Consider the following 15,421-nt stretch of genomic DNA (forward strand, 5'->3'; position numbering starts at 1 on the left):
TATCCAGAACTGCCAGGTAACAAAGGGAAGCTACTGAAATGTTTTATGTACAAAGAAATGCTAAGGACCTCTGTACGCATCCATTGTATGTTGATGGTTTTGACCACAGGAGGTGGAAGCTGCTTCATTAATATGAACAAACTATTCATTGCTTCTATCGTATATCAATGGCCAGTCATCACATGACCAAAACACACATTTCTAAAAGCATTTTTATTACAAGTCCTGCTTGCTTGCAAAAACACAGCACTTTAGAATGCAGAACTAACTTCACTGCAGAAACGTGGCTATAACATTTAGCCTTTTTGTTTTGAAACTATGCCAAAAGGCTTAAAGTTTAAAGCCTTCTCGAAAAGGCAGCACGGTAGCATAGCGGTTAGCGCAATTGCTTCACAGCTCCAGGGTCCCAGGTTCGATTCCCGGCTGGGTCACTGTCTGTGCGGAGTCTGCACGTTCTCCCCGTGTGTGCGTGGGTTTCCTCCGGGTGCTCCGGTTTCCTCCCACAGTCCAAAGATGTGCAGGTTAGGTGGATTGGCCATGCTAAATTGCCCCATAGTGTCCAGGAATGTTTTTGGGCTGTGAGAGTAGAGTGGGGGAGTGGACCTAGGGAGGGTGCTCTTTCAGTGGGCCAGTGCAGACGCGATGGGCTGAGTGGCCTCCTTCTGCATTGCAGACATTCTATGGATTCTACAGTTCCGGGTTATACTGCAGTGAAACTACAGACCAGAACAAACGAAGTAGAAGATTATATATAAACTTAATTATAAAATAAGCATTCGTCGTGCAGCATGGTGGCACAGTGGTTAGCACAGCTGCCTCACGGCGCTGAGTTCCCAGGTTCGATCCTGGCTCTGGGTCACTGTCCGTGTGGAGTTTGCACATTCTCCCTGCGTTTGCGTGGGTTTCACCCCCACAACCCAAAAGATGTGCAGGATAAGTGGATGGCCATGCTAAATTGCCCCTTAATTGGAAAAAATGAATTGGGCACTCTAAAATTAAAAAATAAAATAAAATAAACATTTGTATTGCAGCCCTAGAATTAACCGTCGGAAAGTAGAAAAGGCAAAATCCTCAAATACCAACATTAAAGCAAAATATTGGGTGGGATTCTCCATTTGGGAGACTGTTGTCCCGCCGGAGGTGAACTGTAACAGCTTCCGATTCCCCTGGGAGTGCAAATCGGCAAGCAATTCCGCATTCCTTGCCATGCAAATCTATGCACGTGTGAAAGATGAGAGATTCTAGAGGGAATCCCACTATCGGGCTACCATTTTGAGTGAGCGGCTCGATAGCGAGATCCCGTGGCAATGGCGAAGTTGATAGATCCTGCTGGCGGGCCGCCTCCGAAAAACACGTGGCGGGGTGGTCCGCAAATCCCACCTATGATCTCTACTTCTCTCGCCATAGATGCTGCCTGATCTGATGAATATTTCCAGAATTTTCTGTTTTATTTTACTCAGGTACTAAACCTTTCCCCCCCGCCCCGCCCCCCCCCAGAGCTGTTTTTTTCTTTAAAAACACAATTTGCTTAGAAATAATTGCTTTTTCCAGTATGCTTCACAACATTTCACAAGTGGCAGTATCAGTACACTGTGGTTAATTTGTGCGGAGCAACGGAATACCACAAAAGCACAAACTCTAGCCATGCAGTCAGTCTTGCTAAAGAGGTGTTCTGGAAATGTAAAAGTTGCCTACATATCTTTTTGTGAACAAAAATAGTATCAGGAACTAGCTTTCTTTAGCTTTATAGAAAGAATAATTGATTTGTGCAAATTTATCTCTTTTTTGATATATTCTAGTTCTTCTCCATTTTCTCTGGTGTTCATTATCCAATGGGTTTACAATTAGTTGCACACTTATTCAATTGTGATCCAACTGTTCAATTTTCAAGATTTTGAGATGATTACAATCTGACTATTTAGTTTGGAGCAATTCTACTTTAAGGTACACCCTTTATATAAATACTGTCTGGAAGGGTTGTCAATTTTGAAGGGTGAATGTTAATATTTTTCTTGCCTGTTATAGGCTTAATCACAATTATTGAAACATTCTCTTTTCTAAATTTATCCTGCTACTTCCTTCTTTCTTTTTTAAAATTGTACTACCACAGCCCAATTCCTAAAACAGAGTCTCTGTTGGCAACATGCTTCTAAAGCCAACACTGATGCTACGCATTTATACAGTTTAGTTGAGGAACATGTAGTTACTTTCAAGATGTTTTGATGAAAGATTTTAATTGGTCATCTACTCAGCTTGCATCTGCATATTATCATTGCAATTTTTGAGGATTTAAAAAAATTCTCCTTGATTAGAACAAGCTGCCTAACCCCTGATATACTTTTAAATCTATAAGATTAAATGAGCACTGTGAACACAAACCCGCATTTCAGAATTACTCTGATGGGATGATAGGAAGGCCAGCAAGTGTAAGATGTCTCAGAACATAAGAACATAAGAACTAGGAGCAGGAGTCGGCCATCTGGCCCCTCGAGCCTGCTCCGCCATTCAATGAGATCATGGCTGATCTTTTGTGGACTCAGCTCCACTTTCCGGCCCGAACACCATAACGCTTAATCCCTTTATTCTTCAAAAAACTATCTATCGTTATCTTAAAAACATTTAATGAAGGAGCCTCTACTGCTTCACTGGGCAAGGAATTCCATAGATTCACAACCCTTTGGGTGAAGAAGTTCCTCCTAAACGCAGCCCTAAATCTACTTCCCCTTATTTTGAGGCTGTGCCCCCTAGTTTCACCCGCCTGTGGAAACAACCTGCCCGCATCTATCCTATCTATTCCCTTCATAATTTTATATGTTTCTATAAGATCCCCCCTCATCCTTGTAAATTCCTATGAGTACAGTCCCAGTCTACTCAACCTCTCCTCGTAATCCAACCCCTTCAGCTCTGGGATTAACCTAGTGAATCTCCTCTGCACACCCTCCAGTGCCAGTACGTCCTTTCTCAAGTAAGGAGACCAAAACTGAACACAATACTCCAGGTGTGGCCTCACTAACACCTTATACAATTACAGCATAACTTCCCTAGTCTTAAACTCCATTCCTCTAGCAATGAAGGACAAAATTCCATTTGCCTTTTTAATCACCTGTTGCACCTGCAAACCAACTTTTTGCGACTCATGCACTAGCACATCCTGGTCTCTGCACATCAGCATGTTTTAATATTTTATCATTTAAATAATAATCCCTTTTGCTGTTATTCTTACCAAAATGGATAACCTCACATTTGTCAACATTGTATTCCATCTGCCAGAGCGTAGCCCATTCACTTAGCCTATCCAAATCCCTCTGCAGACTTCCAGTATCCTCTGCACTTTTTGCTTTACCACTTATCTTAGTGTCGTCTGCAAACCTGGACACATTGCCCTTGGTCCCCAACTCCAAATCATCTATGTAAATTGTGAACAGTTGTGGGCCCAACACTGATCCCTGAGGGAAACCACTAGCTATTGATTGCCAACCAGAGGAACACCCATTAATCCCCACTCTTTGCTTTCTATTAATTAACCAATCCTCTATCCATGCTACTACTTTCCCCTGAATGCCATGCATCTTTATCTTATGCAGCAACCTTTCGTGTGGCACCTTGTCAAAGGCTTTCTGGAAATCCAGATATACCACATCCATTGGCTCCCCATTATCTACCGCACTGGTAATGTCCTCAAAAAATTCCACTAAATTAGTTAGGCATGACCTGCCCTTTATGAACCCATGCTGCGTCTGCCCAATGGGACAATTCCCATCCAGATGCCTCGCTATTTCTTCCTTGATGATAGATTCCAGCATCTTCCCTACTACCGAAGTTAAGCTCACTGGCCTATAATTACCCGCTTTCTGCCTACCTCCTTTTTTAAACAGTGGTGTCATGTTTGCTAATTTCCAATCCGCCGGGACCACCCCAGAGTCTAGTGAATTTTGGTAAATTATCACTAGCGCATTTGCAATTTCCCTAGCCATCTCTTTTAGCACTCTGGGATGCATTCCATCAGGGCCAGGAGACTTGTCTACCTTTAGCCCCATTAGCTTGCCCATCACTACCTCCTTAGTGATAACAATCCTCTCAAGGTCCTCACCTGTCATAGCCTCATTTCCATCAGTCACTGACATGTTATTTGTGTCTTCCACTGTGAAGACCGATCCAAAAAACCTGTTCAGTTCCTCAGCCATTTCCTCATCTCCCATTATTAAATCTCCCTTCTCATCCTCTTAATGACCAATATTTACCTTTGCCACTCTTTTTTGTTTTAGATATTTGTAGAAACCTTTACTATCTGTTATTATATTCTGAGCAAGTTTACTCTCATAATCTATCTTACTCTTCTTTATAGCTTTTTTTAGTAGCTTTCTGTTGTCCCCTAAAGATTTCCCAGTGCTCTAGTCTCCCACTGATCTTTGCTACTTTGTATGTTTTTTCCTTCAATTTGATACTCTCCCTTATTTCCTTAGATATCCACGGTCGATTTTCCCTCTTTTTACCGTCCTTCCTTTTTGTTGGTATAAACCTTTGCTGAGCACTGTGAAAATCGCTTGGAAGGTTCTCCACTGTTCCTCAACTGTTTCACCATAAAGTCTTTGCTCCCAGTCTACCTCAGCTAGTTCTTCTCTCATCCCATTGTAATATCCTTTGTTTAAGCACAAAACACTAGTGTTTGATTTTACCATCTCGCCCTCCATCTGTATTTTAAATTCCACCATATTGTGATTGCTCCTTCCGTGAGGATCCCTAACTATGAGATCCTGAATCAATCCTGTCTCGTTACACAGGACCAGGTCTAGGACCGCTTGTTCCCTCGTAGGTTCCATTACATACTGTTCTAGGAAACTATTGCGGATACATTGTATAAACTCCTCCTCAAGGCTGCCTTGACCGACCTGGTTAAACCAATCGACATGCAGATTAAAATCCCCCATGATAACTGCTGTACCATTTCTACATGCATCAGTTATTTCCTTGTTTATTGCCTGCCCCACCATAGTGTTACTATTTGGTGGTCTATAGACTCCTATCAGTGACTTTTTCGCCTTACTATTCCTGATTTCCACCCAAATGGATTCAACCTTATCCTCCATAGCACCGATGTCATCCCTTACTATTGCCCGGATGTCATCCTTAAATAACAGAGCTACACCACCTCCTTTACCATCCACTCTGTCCTTCCGAATAGTTTGATACCCTCGGATATTTAACTCCCTCGTGACCATCCTTTAACCATGTTTCAGTAATGGCCACTAAATCATAGTCATTCACGATGATTTGCGCCATCAACTCATTTACCTTATTCCGAATACTACGAGCATTCAGGTAAAGTACACTTATGTTGGCTTTTTTTTTAACCTCTGTTCTGAATCTTAAAACCTCGATCAGTAACCACTCCTGAGTTATATTTCCTCTTAACTTTTCTCCTAATTTTCCTTGTCGATGAACCCATATCTTCATGTAACAACCTGCCGCGTCGCTTACCATTAATGTTTTTACTTCCCGTTTTATTCCTTTTAGTATTCCTGGTCCTATTCACTGAGCTCCCCTCAGTCACTGTACCTTGTACAGTCGCCCTTTTTGATTTTTGACTATGGCTTCTCTGCCTTACACTTTCCCCCTTACTGCCTTGTGTTTCTGTCCCTGTTTTACTACCTTCCAACTTCCTGCATTGGTTCCCACCCCCCTGACACATTAGTTTAAACTCTCCCCAACAGCTCTAGCAAACACCCCCCCCTAGGACATCGGTTCCAGTCCTGCCCAGGTGCAGACCATCCGGTTTGTACTGGTCCCACCTCCCCCAGAACTGGTTCCAATTCCCCAGGAATTTGAATCCCTCCCTCTTGCACCATCTCTCGAGCCACGCATTCATCCTATCTATCCTGACATTCCTACTCTTGACGAGCTCGTGGCACTGGTAGCAATCCTGAGATTACTACCTTTGAGGTCCTACTTTTTAGTTTAACTCCTAACTCCCTGAATTCAGCTTGTAGGACCTTGTCCCGTTTTTTACCTATATCGTTGGTGCCTATGTGCACCACGACAGGTGGCTGTTCACCCTCCCCCCCCCAGAATGTCCTGCAGCCGCTCTGAGACATCCTTGACCCTTGCACCAGGGAGTCAACATACCATCCTGGAGTCTTGATTGCCGCCTCAAAACCGCCTGTCTATTCCCCTTACGATTGACTCCCCTATCACTATAGCCCTGCCATTCTTCTTCCTGCCCAGCTGCGCAGCAGAGACAGCCAAAGAGCATTGGTTATCCCATCCTTTGTGGGGTAAGTAGTTATAACATAAGGCTCATGGCTAAATAGAAATTACTCATGAAGACTGTTTTTTGCTTATTGAAGGCTGAATCTTACACATAGTAAGATATAAAAGTGAGGAATGTCATTCAGCTCATCCATACAGACCAAATCAACCACCATTACAGTAACCAAATTGAATGGTAATTTCAGAGTTTTTACCCAGTTTGTCTGATTCAAAAATCCATTTCACATGTTCACCACAAATGTGAACAACTTTCTCACATAAGTCCTACATTTGGCTTTGAACAATTAAATAATTCCCTTCTGAGCCAGAGTCGGATATTAAGTCGAAGGTGGTAATCTAAATGTAGTTCTTCTTTGCTGTGTGTACCTCGATGAAATTCTCTCTTAGTTTTTAAACCTGAAAAACCCAAGTCTCTCTAATGCCGATTCTGCGCCCCCACCCCCCCGGAAAAGCGTGTACTCGGGGAGTTCGCTGCGCCTAGTATCCACCACCTGAGGCCATTGCTTGTGGCCCGCCTCGCTATTCTCCGACCCCGACTGGCCAAATTCCCGATGGCGTATTTCTAATGTGGTCCTGCCATTCGGGATACTTGCGAGGCGGCTGCGGACTCAGTCGAGGGTGGGCCGATCAGAGGGCGGGAGGGGGGGCCTCATTCGGGATTGGGCTTTTATTGTGCGGGCGGCCTGGGTCGGGCACACGGCCGATCGGGGGCACTATTTCCGCGGTCCATGTCCGCGGTCTGAGTCCGCCATGGTACATGGCACGGCCACTGGAGGCCGCCGTCATGCGCATGCGCGGCCTCTGACCCGGAGGTGCAGGGGGGACCGTATCGGCAGCTGGAGCTGCGGGCTCCACGACAGCTGCCTGCTAGCCCCCTGCAATGCTGTGAATCTGTGGCCTTTTGACACCAGTTTTTCTGGCATAAAAGACCACAGTTTTCACGACGACATGGGGACAAAGTCCCTGAAAAGGAGAATCCAACCCAATATTTTAGAAAAAATAAACAATTTGTTAAAAATAGAAATGTTTTCGGGTTTATTTCTGCCTTTCTGAGTTTCTAAATGTTTATTTCTTTTCCCTTTTATTTTTACCTTTCTGATCTCCTTATAACTCAAGTGATAGGTGGGCAGCTGAGCTACTCCCAACTCAGTTCATACCATTCTAAAATACCCACAAAAGGGTGCATGAAACTTTTCAAGCATCTGGACAAGATGTGCAGAATAACTATTACATTGCACATGAATTCATCTGAAGATCTTGTTCAAATACTTAAAATAAAAGTATTTTCTGATGCCCTCTACATTTAAAAAAAAAGAGCAACAATGCACAGATAGCTTCCTGAGGGCTGTAAGAAATCAATTCAAATGAAAGGTATTCATATGATAGATTTTATTTAAATTAGCAAATGTATCTGGCCAAAAATTAATGTACAAGTTAAATTGGTTGTTTTAAAAATGAGGTTCAGCATACCTCGTGTACTTTTAATTTCAGTGTGCGAAACCAGAGGAGATTACACCAACAATCATGAACTGGTATAATCAATTCATGGAAAGACCTTGGACGTGATTCAGCAACCACATTGAGCCCAGCACGGATCTGGGCGCATTGGGTGAATCATGGGAGAGCCCCATTCGAGCTCTGTGGCGGGCGTCAGGACGATCGCCAGTCAACTGACTCGCTCCGCCCAGTGCGATCTGGATCTCGCCCTCGTTAGGCAAGATCCAGATCTGCATATTTAAATGATGCTTAGGTCATTAGAGACCTCCGGATGGCCGGGTGCAATTGGCACTCAACCTGATACCTGGGCACTGCCAGCCTGGCACTGCCAGGGTGCCCAGGTAGCATTGCAATGGGCACTCCAAGGGTGCCAAGCTGGGAGTGCCAAGATGCTCTGGTACCAGGTTGGCAATGCCTTGCCCATTAGTGGGAGGAGAGGAGGGGGTTTCTAGGGGTCTCTAGAAGGTTAGGTGGTGAAGGAGGAGGAACATAAATTGGGGGTGGTCTGAAAGGTGGGGGTGTGTGCAGGGCTTAGGGGTGGCAGGCAGAATGGCACCCTGATCTGCGAGGATTCATTCCTGCTTGCTGGCAGGAAAGCGACTGAAGTGGCGGGGAGAAACTCCAAAAAAACCAGCAAAGCGCTGGTGAATAGCGGGGTGAATTCCGGTGCTGCAGCCTCTGAGAAACACCCCGCCAAATCTGCCCGAGACAGGACTTTAACCTTTTCCCACTGAATTGCGCCCCTTGTGTCTGATGGAATGAATTCCCTCCTGATGTTTGTTAAACTCTAATGGTTTGAAAAGAGTACTTAGCGGCACAGTAAAATAAGCACACTACCCTTCCACTTTTGGGACCCAAGTGTGCATTCTGACACATTGATAATAAGCTTTTACATTGGTACATTAAATTCAGATTCCAAGTGTTCGATGTCCAGAGGCCAAATCCCAACATTTATATAATTAAACCCAATTTCTTCAGCTTAATCAAATAAAGATATGGAAGCAGTTAAAGAATAAATGTATTTTCTCCTTAGAATTGTTAAGAATTCTATCTGAAATTAGCATTGCTCCAATTCCTAGTAAGCACATGTCCACAATTTTAAATTGTCAGTCAGTATAAACCAGTAGTAAAATTATTAATTTCACTCAGGGGTGGAAGGAAGGCTGAAGTGTGAAATACAATATTCACAATGGCACAGAAGGTGTGCTACTTCAAAGCATTGGAAGTGCATCATGAGGCAAAGCAGGGGAGTGTGTTGTTGGTCTCACAATGGTAACATGTGCAAAAAAAATTAAAAACATTTCCCTTGCTATAATTAGATTAGCATAACATTCATTAGAAGTTTTTCTCACAGCTCAGTTGGCAATGGCTGTGTGTTAACTAAACAATATTAAGCAGGATGCCCTATGATCGACTTCCCATCAGCTGAGTTAACTGATTTCAGATAGGATGGGGTATCATGATTCCTTGGTGATGCTAGGCTAAGAAAGAAATATAACCGGCCTGTGTAGTGATCTGCATATCTGTATGTATATAAGGAGTTAATGTTTAGAAGTAACAACTGAGTCATCACTAGATGGCAGCACTAGAGATGGGTATAAAAGACAGGTTCAAGCTGAGTTCCCGCCTCTTTGTGGATGTAGTGACTAGTGACCAGAGGTAAAGAGAGATAGCTCAGAGTGCAGGTGTTGTTAATCATAGTTAATATATATTTAATCTTGTTTATTTAATCTCTAGTATAGTTGTTGAAGAGAGAAGAAACTGTTTATTTGTTTACGTTACTCAAAAAATAATTTGCTTTAACGAGAAGAGTTTGAGCGTTAATGAACATCGAATAGAGGATCATCTTGGTAAGAAGCAAATGAGTAACATATATTACGCAAGGTAACATAACACCCTGGTTCCCACTTCTGAGCATTACCTACTTACCTCTGTTGGACAATGCATGTGTGGACTTCACGTAAATGCCGAATTCAGAATTTAAAATGATAAAAAAAACAATCAAGATCTGTACAGATGATTTTGTTGGTTTCTTCTTATTGCTAAACAGAAAGGGACTCTCAATAGATCCATGAACTTTGCTTCCGCTCAAGTACATTTATCTGTAGTGTACTAAGGTTTAAATAATTGTCCTTGAAGATTTAATGTGGAGCATCATATATAAATTGCCCACTTCCAAAGATTGTGGGGGCAGTGAAGGAGGGTTAAAAGAGATTACAAATGAGTATACATTTACAATAAACAAAAGTAAACTGATTTCTACAAATATAATTATATTCATTTAATTTATTTTGTTACTATTGTTAAAACAGTTGAAAACAAAATCTATCTGCTCCAATTTTCTCCTTAATATTTTTGCACTTCTCCTATGATTCTTTGTTGAGCTGGAAGCATGGCAAAGTATTGACAACCTGGACTACTTAGAATTGTTGGGAATTTTGCTTTGCGATTGCCTGGCAGGCAATAAATCTCTATGGACTATAAAACACTCCATTAGTTAATTTCACCAATCCACGAAGCTGGCACCTGCCATTACAATTCATGGCACAGCTTAGGAGAATCGGACCTCATTAAATTAACATTGATGTTGGGATACTGCATTATTCCCAACTATTTAATTAACTACTTCAATATTTGACTTAAATTAGGATTTAATGCAAGACAAAACTACACGATGTAAAAAAAAAAAAAACCTTACTGTTGTCTAATAACATAAATGGTTAAGATTGAATGGAGATGAAATTGGTCTTGGATGTTGGCGGAAAACATGCAATAGCCAAACAATGGACAGCCCCTTTTACACCCAGATGCTTCTTGCCCCACTGTTTAAGACCAATTTCAACCCAATGTCTTTGTTTGTAAGAGTCTTTTGGAATAAAACACCAAAAGCAGTAAACACAAATACTGAATTATTCAAAATGGGAAATAAGCAAGTTCCCAATTTGGTACATATTGGAAGCTTCAGATTCAGGTTAAGTGTCAGATAACAGTTACGCCTTGTCTGAAAAATCATAGAGCATGTCAACTTTCAGTTCGAATTGCATAAGCCAAAGTTATCCCCAAATTCTACGTTTGTTCTTTCCATACTTAATAAATACACTGTTCTGATAAGTTGATAATATTTCACCAAAAGTCCACATTTAAAGCTAAAACTTAGATCATACATTTTACTATGATGATTTCTATACAGTACAGCATGCTGTTGGTACAGAGTGCATAAGAGTGTTGCTCCATTGATCATAGAATTTACAGTGCAGTAGGAGGCTATTTTGTCCATCGAGTCCGCACCGGCCCCTGGAAAGAGCACCACCCTATCCCCGTAACCCAGTAACCCCACCGAACCTTTTTTGGAAACTAAGGGCAATTTTTCATGGCCAATCCACCTAACCTGCACATCTTTGGACTGTGGGAGGAAACCGGAGCACCCGAGGAAACCCACGCAGACATGGGGAGAACGAGTAAACAGTATCTACCAACCTTTTTTCTCTTGCGAGTTTTGGCTTTAGTATTGCTGGAATCTTGCCCCATGCCTCCATTCCCCATGTTTCCTGAATGTGTTTTAGACACAAGATGTGCTGCAGATGCAGGGGTTGTTGGCGTTGATGGGGGTGTATTCTCAGGAGAGTCAGGGTTACTCTTCAAACTCGCAGAGTGAACTTGAAATTGTATCTAAAAGGACATAGTAATTTTGTTGAGAGGCTGAAACACCAACAGGTTGTTTATAGAACCAGATACCAATCCAAATCTACCATAAACCAAGCATTTTATGGGAGACTTGATTTTGCAACATGTTGCTTAGGTGATTAGCAAACTTTGTTTCTTTCTTGTTCAGATATTTTAGGAAATGAGGGAGCATTAATCATCATCAATTCAATTATTTATTAAATGCACATAATGAAAAATATACTAGTAGGCCAAGTTAATATCCCATTCACAATATACCTTTTCAATTTGATCACCACTGGGGCCCCACCATGAAGGCATTTCATAGAATCATAGAATTTACAGTACAGAAGGAGACCATTCGGCCCATCGAATCTTCACCGGCCTCCGGAAAGAGCACCTCACATAAGCCCAAACCTCCACCCTATCCCCGTAACCAAGTAACCCACCCAACATTTTTGGACACAAAGGGTAATTTAGCATGGCCAATCCACCTAACCTGCACATCTTTGGACTGTGGGAGGAAACCGGAGCACCCGGAGGAAACCCATGCAGACATGGGGAGAACGTGCAGACTCCTCACAGGCAGTGAGCCAAGCCGGGAATCAAACCTGCGACCCTGGAGCTGTGAAGCAACTGTGCTAACCACTGTGCTACCGTGCTGCCCATTTCTGTGGACACAGCTAATTTTGCCTGCTTGGATATATTGCCATTCACCCATTTTGTTATAGACAACCAGGAGAAGTTTGTCCTGAGGGAGAGGTTTGTCCTGAGGGAGAGGTTTGTTATGAGGGAGGAGCTTGTCTATAAATTCCAATCGAACGTGATATTCAAATCTGGAATTTCAAGTTTGTGCCCATTATTTGACCGTGTGGCTGATTTCTGACGAAATTCTTTTTTTCTCTCTCAAACAATCCAGGTTTCTGATAGAACTACACGTTTAGTGGATATCTGAACAGTTTAAGAAGAAAGTTTTAGCTACTTTGCTCTGCTAAACCATCCATTGTAACAACAAAATAGATTTAAGTTGGGAGAGTAATCAGACAGCTATGTATCCAATGATACCCAAAATAAAAGGCAAGCGAAGTCAATATTGTGAAGTTCGGGTGAATTGATTTTGGCATGCTATCAGGATAAAGAGAAAAGGTAAAAAAATGTGAACAAAATCAAGAGATTAAATAAATGAGGTTGAATCAGATTGTATAATCTATGAAAAAATTAATGGGTGATTGAACTATTCTTGTTTAGTGAGCCTGAAAATTAGATCCTTGACCCTAATAAAGAGCTGGATGTTAACTCAATTCAAAGCCAATTGGTGAAGTAGGGAACTAGACACCAATATTTTATTTAATACTAGATTAATTTACAGAATGCAACATTACAAATGTCTGCCTCCTCCCAACCCAACACCCAGTGAGCGACAAGTCTTTCTTTACACTTTTTTGATTAGAAGAAAAAACATCAATAAATGGAATAATAATGACAGGGGCGACAGCCCTTAATGGGACACTAAGTAAAAGGAAATGTTGGTGTTTCTTTATATATGCTCAAGGTACTGAATCAATCAATGACCGTCACCTGTGTATCCTTAACCTTAATAATACAATTAACATAAAATTAACAGTGGATATTGTCATCCAGCAGACCAATTAAAGATGATCCTGTCAGGATAGCTAAATGGATTCAACATTAAAATAGCGACAAGACAATTCATACCTTACTGTGATTGACGTATCTACTCAATCTGATTTAACCCCCTCCCCACCAGCACCACACCAAACAGATCAGTGCAATTATTGCTTGATTTATGAATCCATGAGCCTGGATATCTTGTTTGAATTGTTTTCTGCCGATAAATGAATGGCAGAAGATCAGGGAAATTGAACTTAAAAGACTTAAATTCTTCAGATGTTACCTGTAATCAACCCAGCAGATTTCTGACTAGACTGGATTTACTCCCCAGTAATTCACTTAGTTGGGGAATTGGAACACTGACTGTAAGACAAACATAACATTGGCTATTCAAGCTGGTAGAGTTTCATCTTGGCTGAGACTGGTCTTGGAAGTGTCAAGCTTCAATTCAAGAGAAATTCTATATTTAAATTTCATATTAATTTGCAAGAAGTATAATACATTTAAAGCTGGGCTCCTGTTTCAAGCACTCTGATCAGGATTCATCTTATTTTTACGCATCAAGAAAGACTAGGATAGATAAATCCTGCCTGCATTAGTCTGAGCATTGAAGTATGATGATTCACCTAATAATAATATTTATTGTCACAATTAATGGCTTACATTAACACTGTAATGAAGTTACTGTGAAAATCCACCTGATAGTAAATGGGTGGCTGGAGGTACAGATCACCCATAATCTAACAGAACGGCAGGACAGACCTGAGGGGCTGAATGGCCTACTGATATTTCTATGTTCCAATCTGCATAAAATGGCATTTTTTTCTCTCACAGCATATGTGTTTTTCACTGGGAATCATAATCATTGTCTGTTTTATCAAAGGTGTACTAGCACTCAAACACTGAAAGAAGCAAAGTTACTTTTTGTCCTTGATATGCAAGAATGTACTTAAGGCAGATAAATAGCTCCTTTTATGTTACTGAAATGTAGTTTGACTGGAAGTTAGATTTGCACTGAAAGCTGGGACTTAATAGGATTATTGCATCTTTAGTTTATGTGATTCACTCGAACCCAGTAACCACCTAACCTTTTGGTAATTTATCATGGCCAATCCACCTAACCTGCACATCTTTGGACTGTGGGAGGAAACCAGAGCACCCGGAGGAAACTTACGTAGACTTGGGGAGAAAGTGCAAACTCCACACAGACAGCCAACTGAGGCCGGATTTGAACCCAGGTCCCTGGAGCTGTGAGGCAGCAGTGCTAACCACTGTGCCACCATGCCAGCCATGCAATAGTTTAAGCTTCATTTCACAGTTATGAGTAGGAACAATAAGACGCAGAGATGTCAACTTCCAGTGTCGGTCATGGAGTGGGTGGTCGCACAGGCAGCTCTGGCTCGAAGGCATTGGTTTGGGCACAAAAGTGGGATAGCTCCAGAAGGAAATGTGATGCAGAAATACAGATGGATAGATTCTCCGCAAGATTGGTATATCTACTGGCTACCAAACCCAGCAAAAAACAGTCAAAGACCTGGCTAAGGAACTGGAGGGGACCCGTGGCGCAGTAACAACTGCGAACGTGGCAGAGGGGGAAGAGTCGGAGCCAGTGGGAAAGGCCCAGATGGAGCAGTTGATGGCCTTCATCAAAGATGAATTTTGACAGCAGAGGAAGGAGGTGCATGGGGACTGGTTGAAGGCCAATGAGGGAGCAGTAGCACCTCTGCGAGAATTGATGGATCGAGTAGAGAAGTGCCTTGAGGCATAAGGGGCGAAGATACGATAGGTGGAGACAGTGGTGTCTGACCAGACTGACCGGATCGTGTTTTGGAGGCAGATATGGGGGCGGTGAGGGGACTTACATAAGTTGCTGAGGGGGAAGGTGGAGGAGCACGAAAACAGGTCTAAGTGGCAGAACATACCGATTGTGGGGCTGCCAGAAGGTGTGGAAGGAACAAGCGCCACAAAATATGTATCAAGGATGTTGGCCGGGCTGGTGGAGCAAGGTGTGCTGGACAAGGTCCCAGAGGTAGATAGGGCCTACAGGTCTTTAAGGCAGAGGCTGAGAGCGGGGGAGCCGCCACGGGCGGTGATTGCGCGGATGCACAAATTTGTGGAGAAGGAAAAGATCTTGCGATGGACCAGGGAGAAGTGAGACTGCGAATGGGAGGGGAACTGTGTCCGAATATATCAGGCTATTGGTACGGAGCTGGCGAAGGGGTGTGCAGGATTTAGCAGGACCAAGGCGTGTTGTACGGAGGGAGATTCAGTTTGGGGTGCTGTACCCGGTGAAATTGTGGGTCACATTTGAAGGCCGGGATATTATTTCAAAAGACCAGAAGAGGCCAATGACTTTATAAGA

General features: G+C 42.5%; 1 protein-coding gene across 7 annotated transcripts in view; it reads right to left on the minus strand.

Annotated features, from left to right (window-relative positions):
• supt3h (SPT3 homolog, SAGA and STAGA complex component) overlaps positions 1-15,421 on the minus strand; it is a 622,281-nt gene that overhangs the window by 114,127 nt on the left and 492,733 nt on the right. For all 7 annotated transcript variants that reach the window (XM_072499078.1, XM_072499079.1, XM_072499076.1 and 4 more), the window contains one exon: positions 11,242-11,433. In XM_072499078.1, coding sequence (XP_072355179.1) covers positions 11,242-11,433 — 192 coding nt within the window. The remainder of the gene's footprint in view (positions 1-11,241; positions 11,434-15,421) is intronic.

Source organism: Scyliorhinus torazame, chromosome 4, assembly GCF_047496885.1.
Source record: "Scyliorhinus torazame isolate Kashiwa2021f chromosome 4, sScyTor2.1, whole genome shotgun sequence".
Taxonomy (NCBI): Eukaryota; Metazoa; Chordata; class Chondrichthyes; order Carcharhiniformes; family Scyliorhinidae; genus Scyliorhinus; species Scyliorhinus torazame.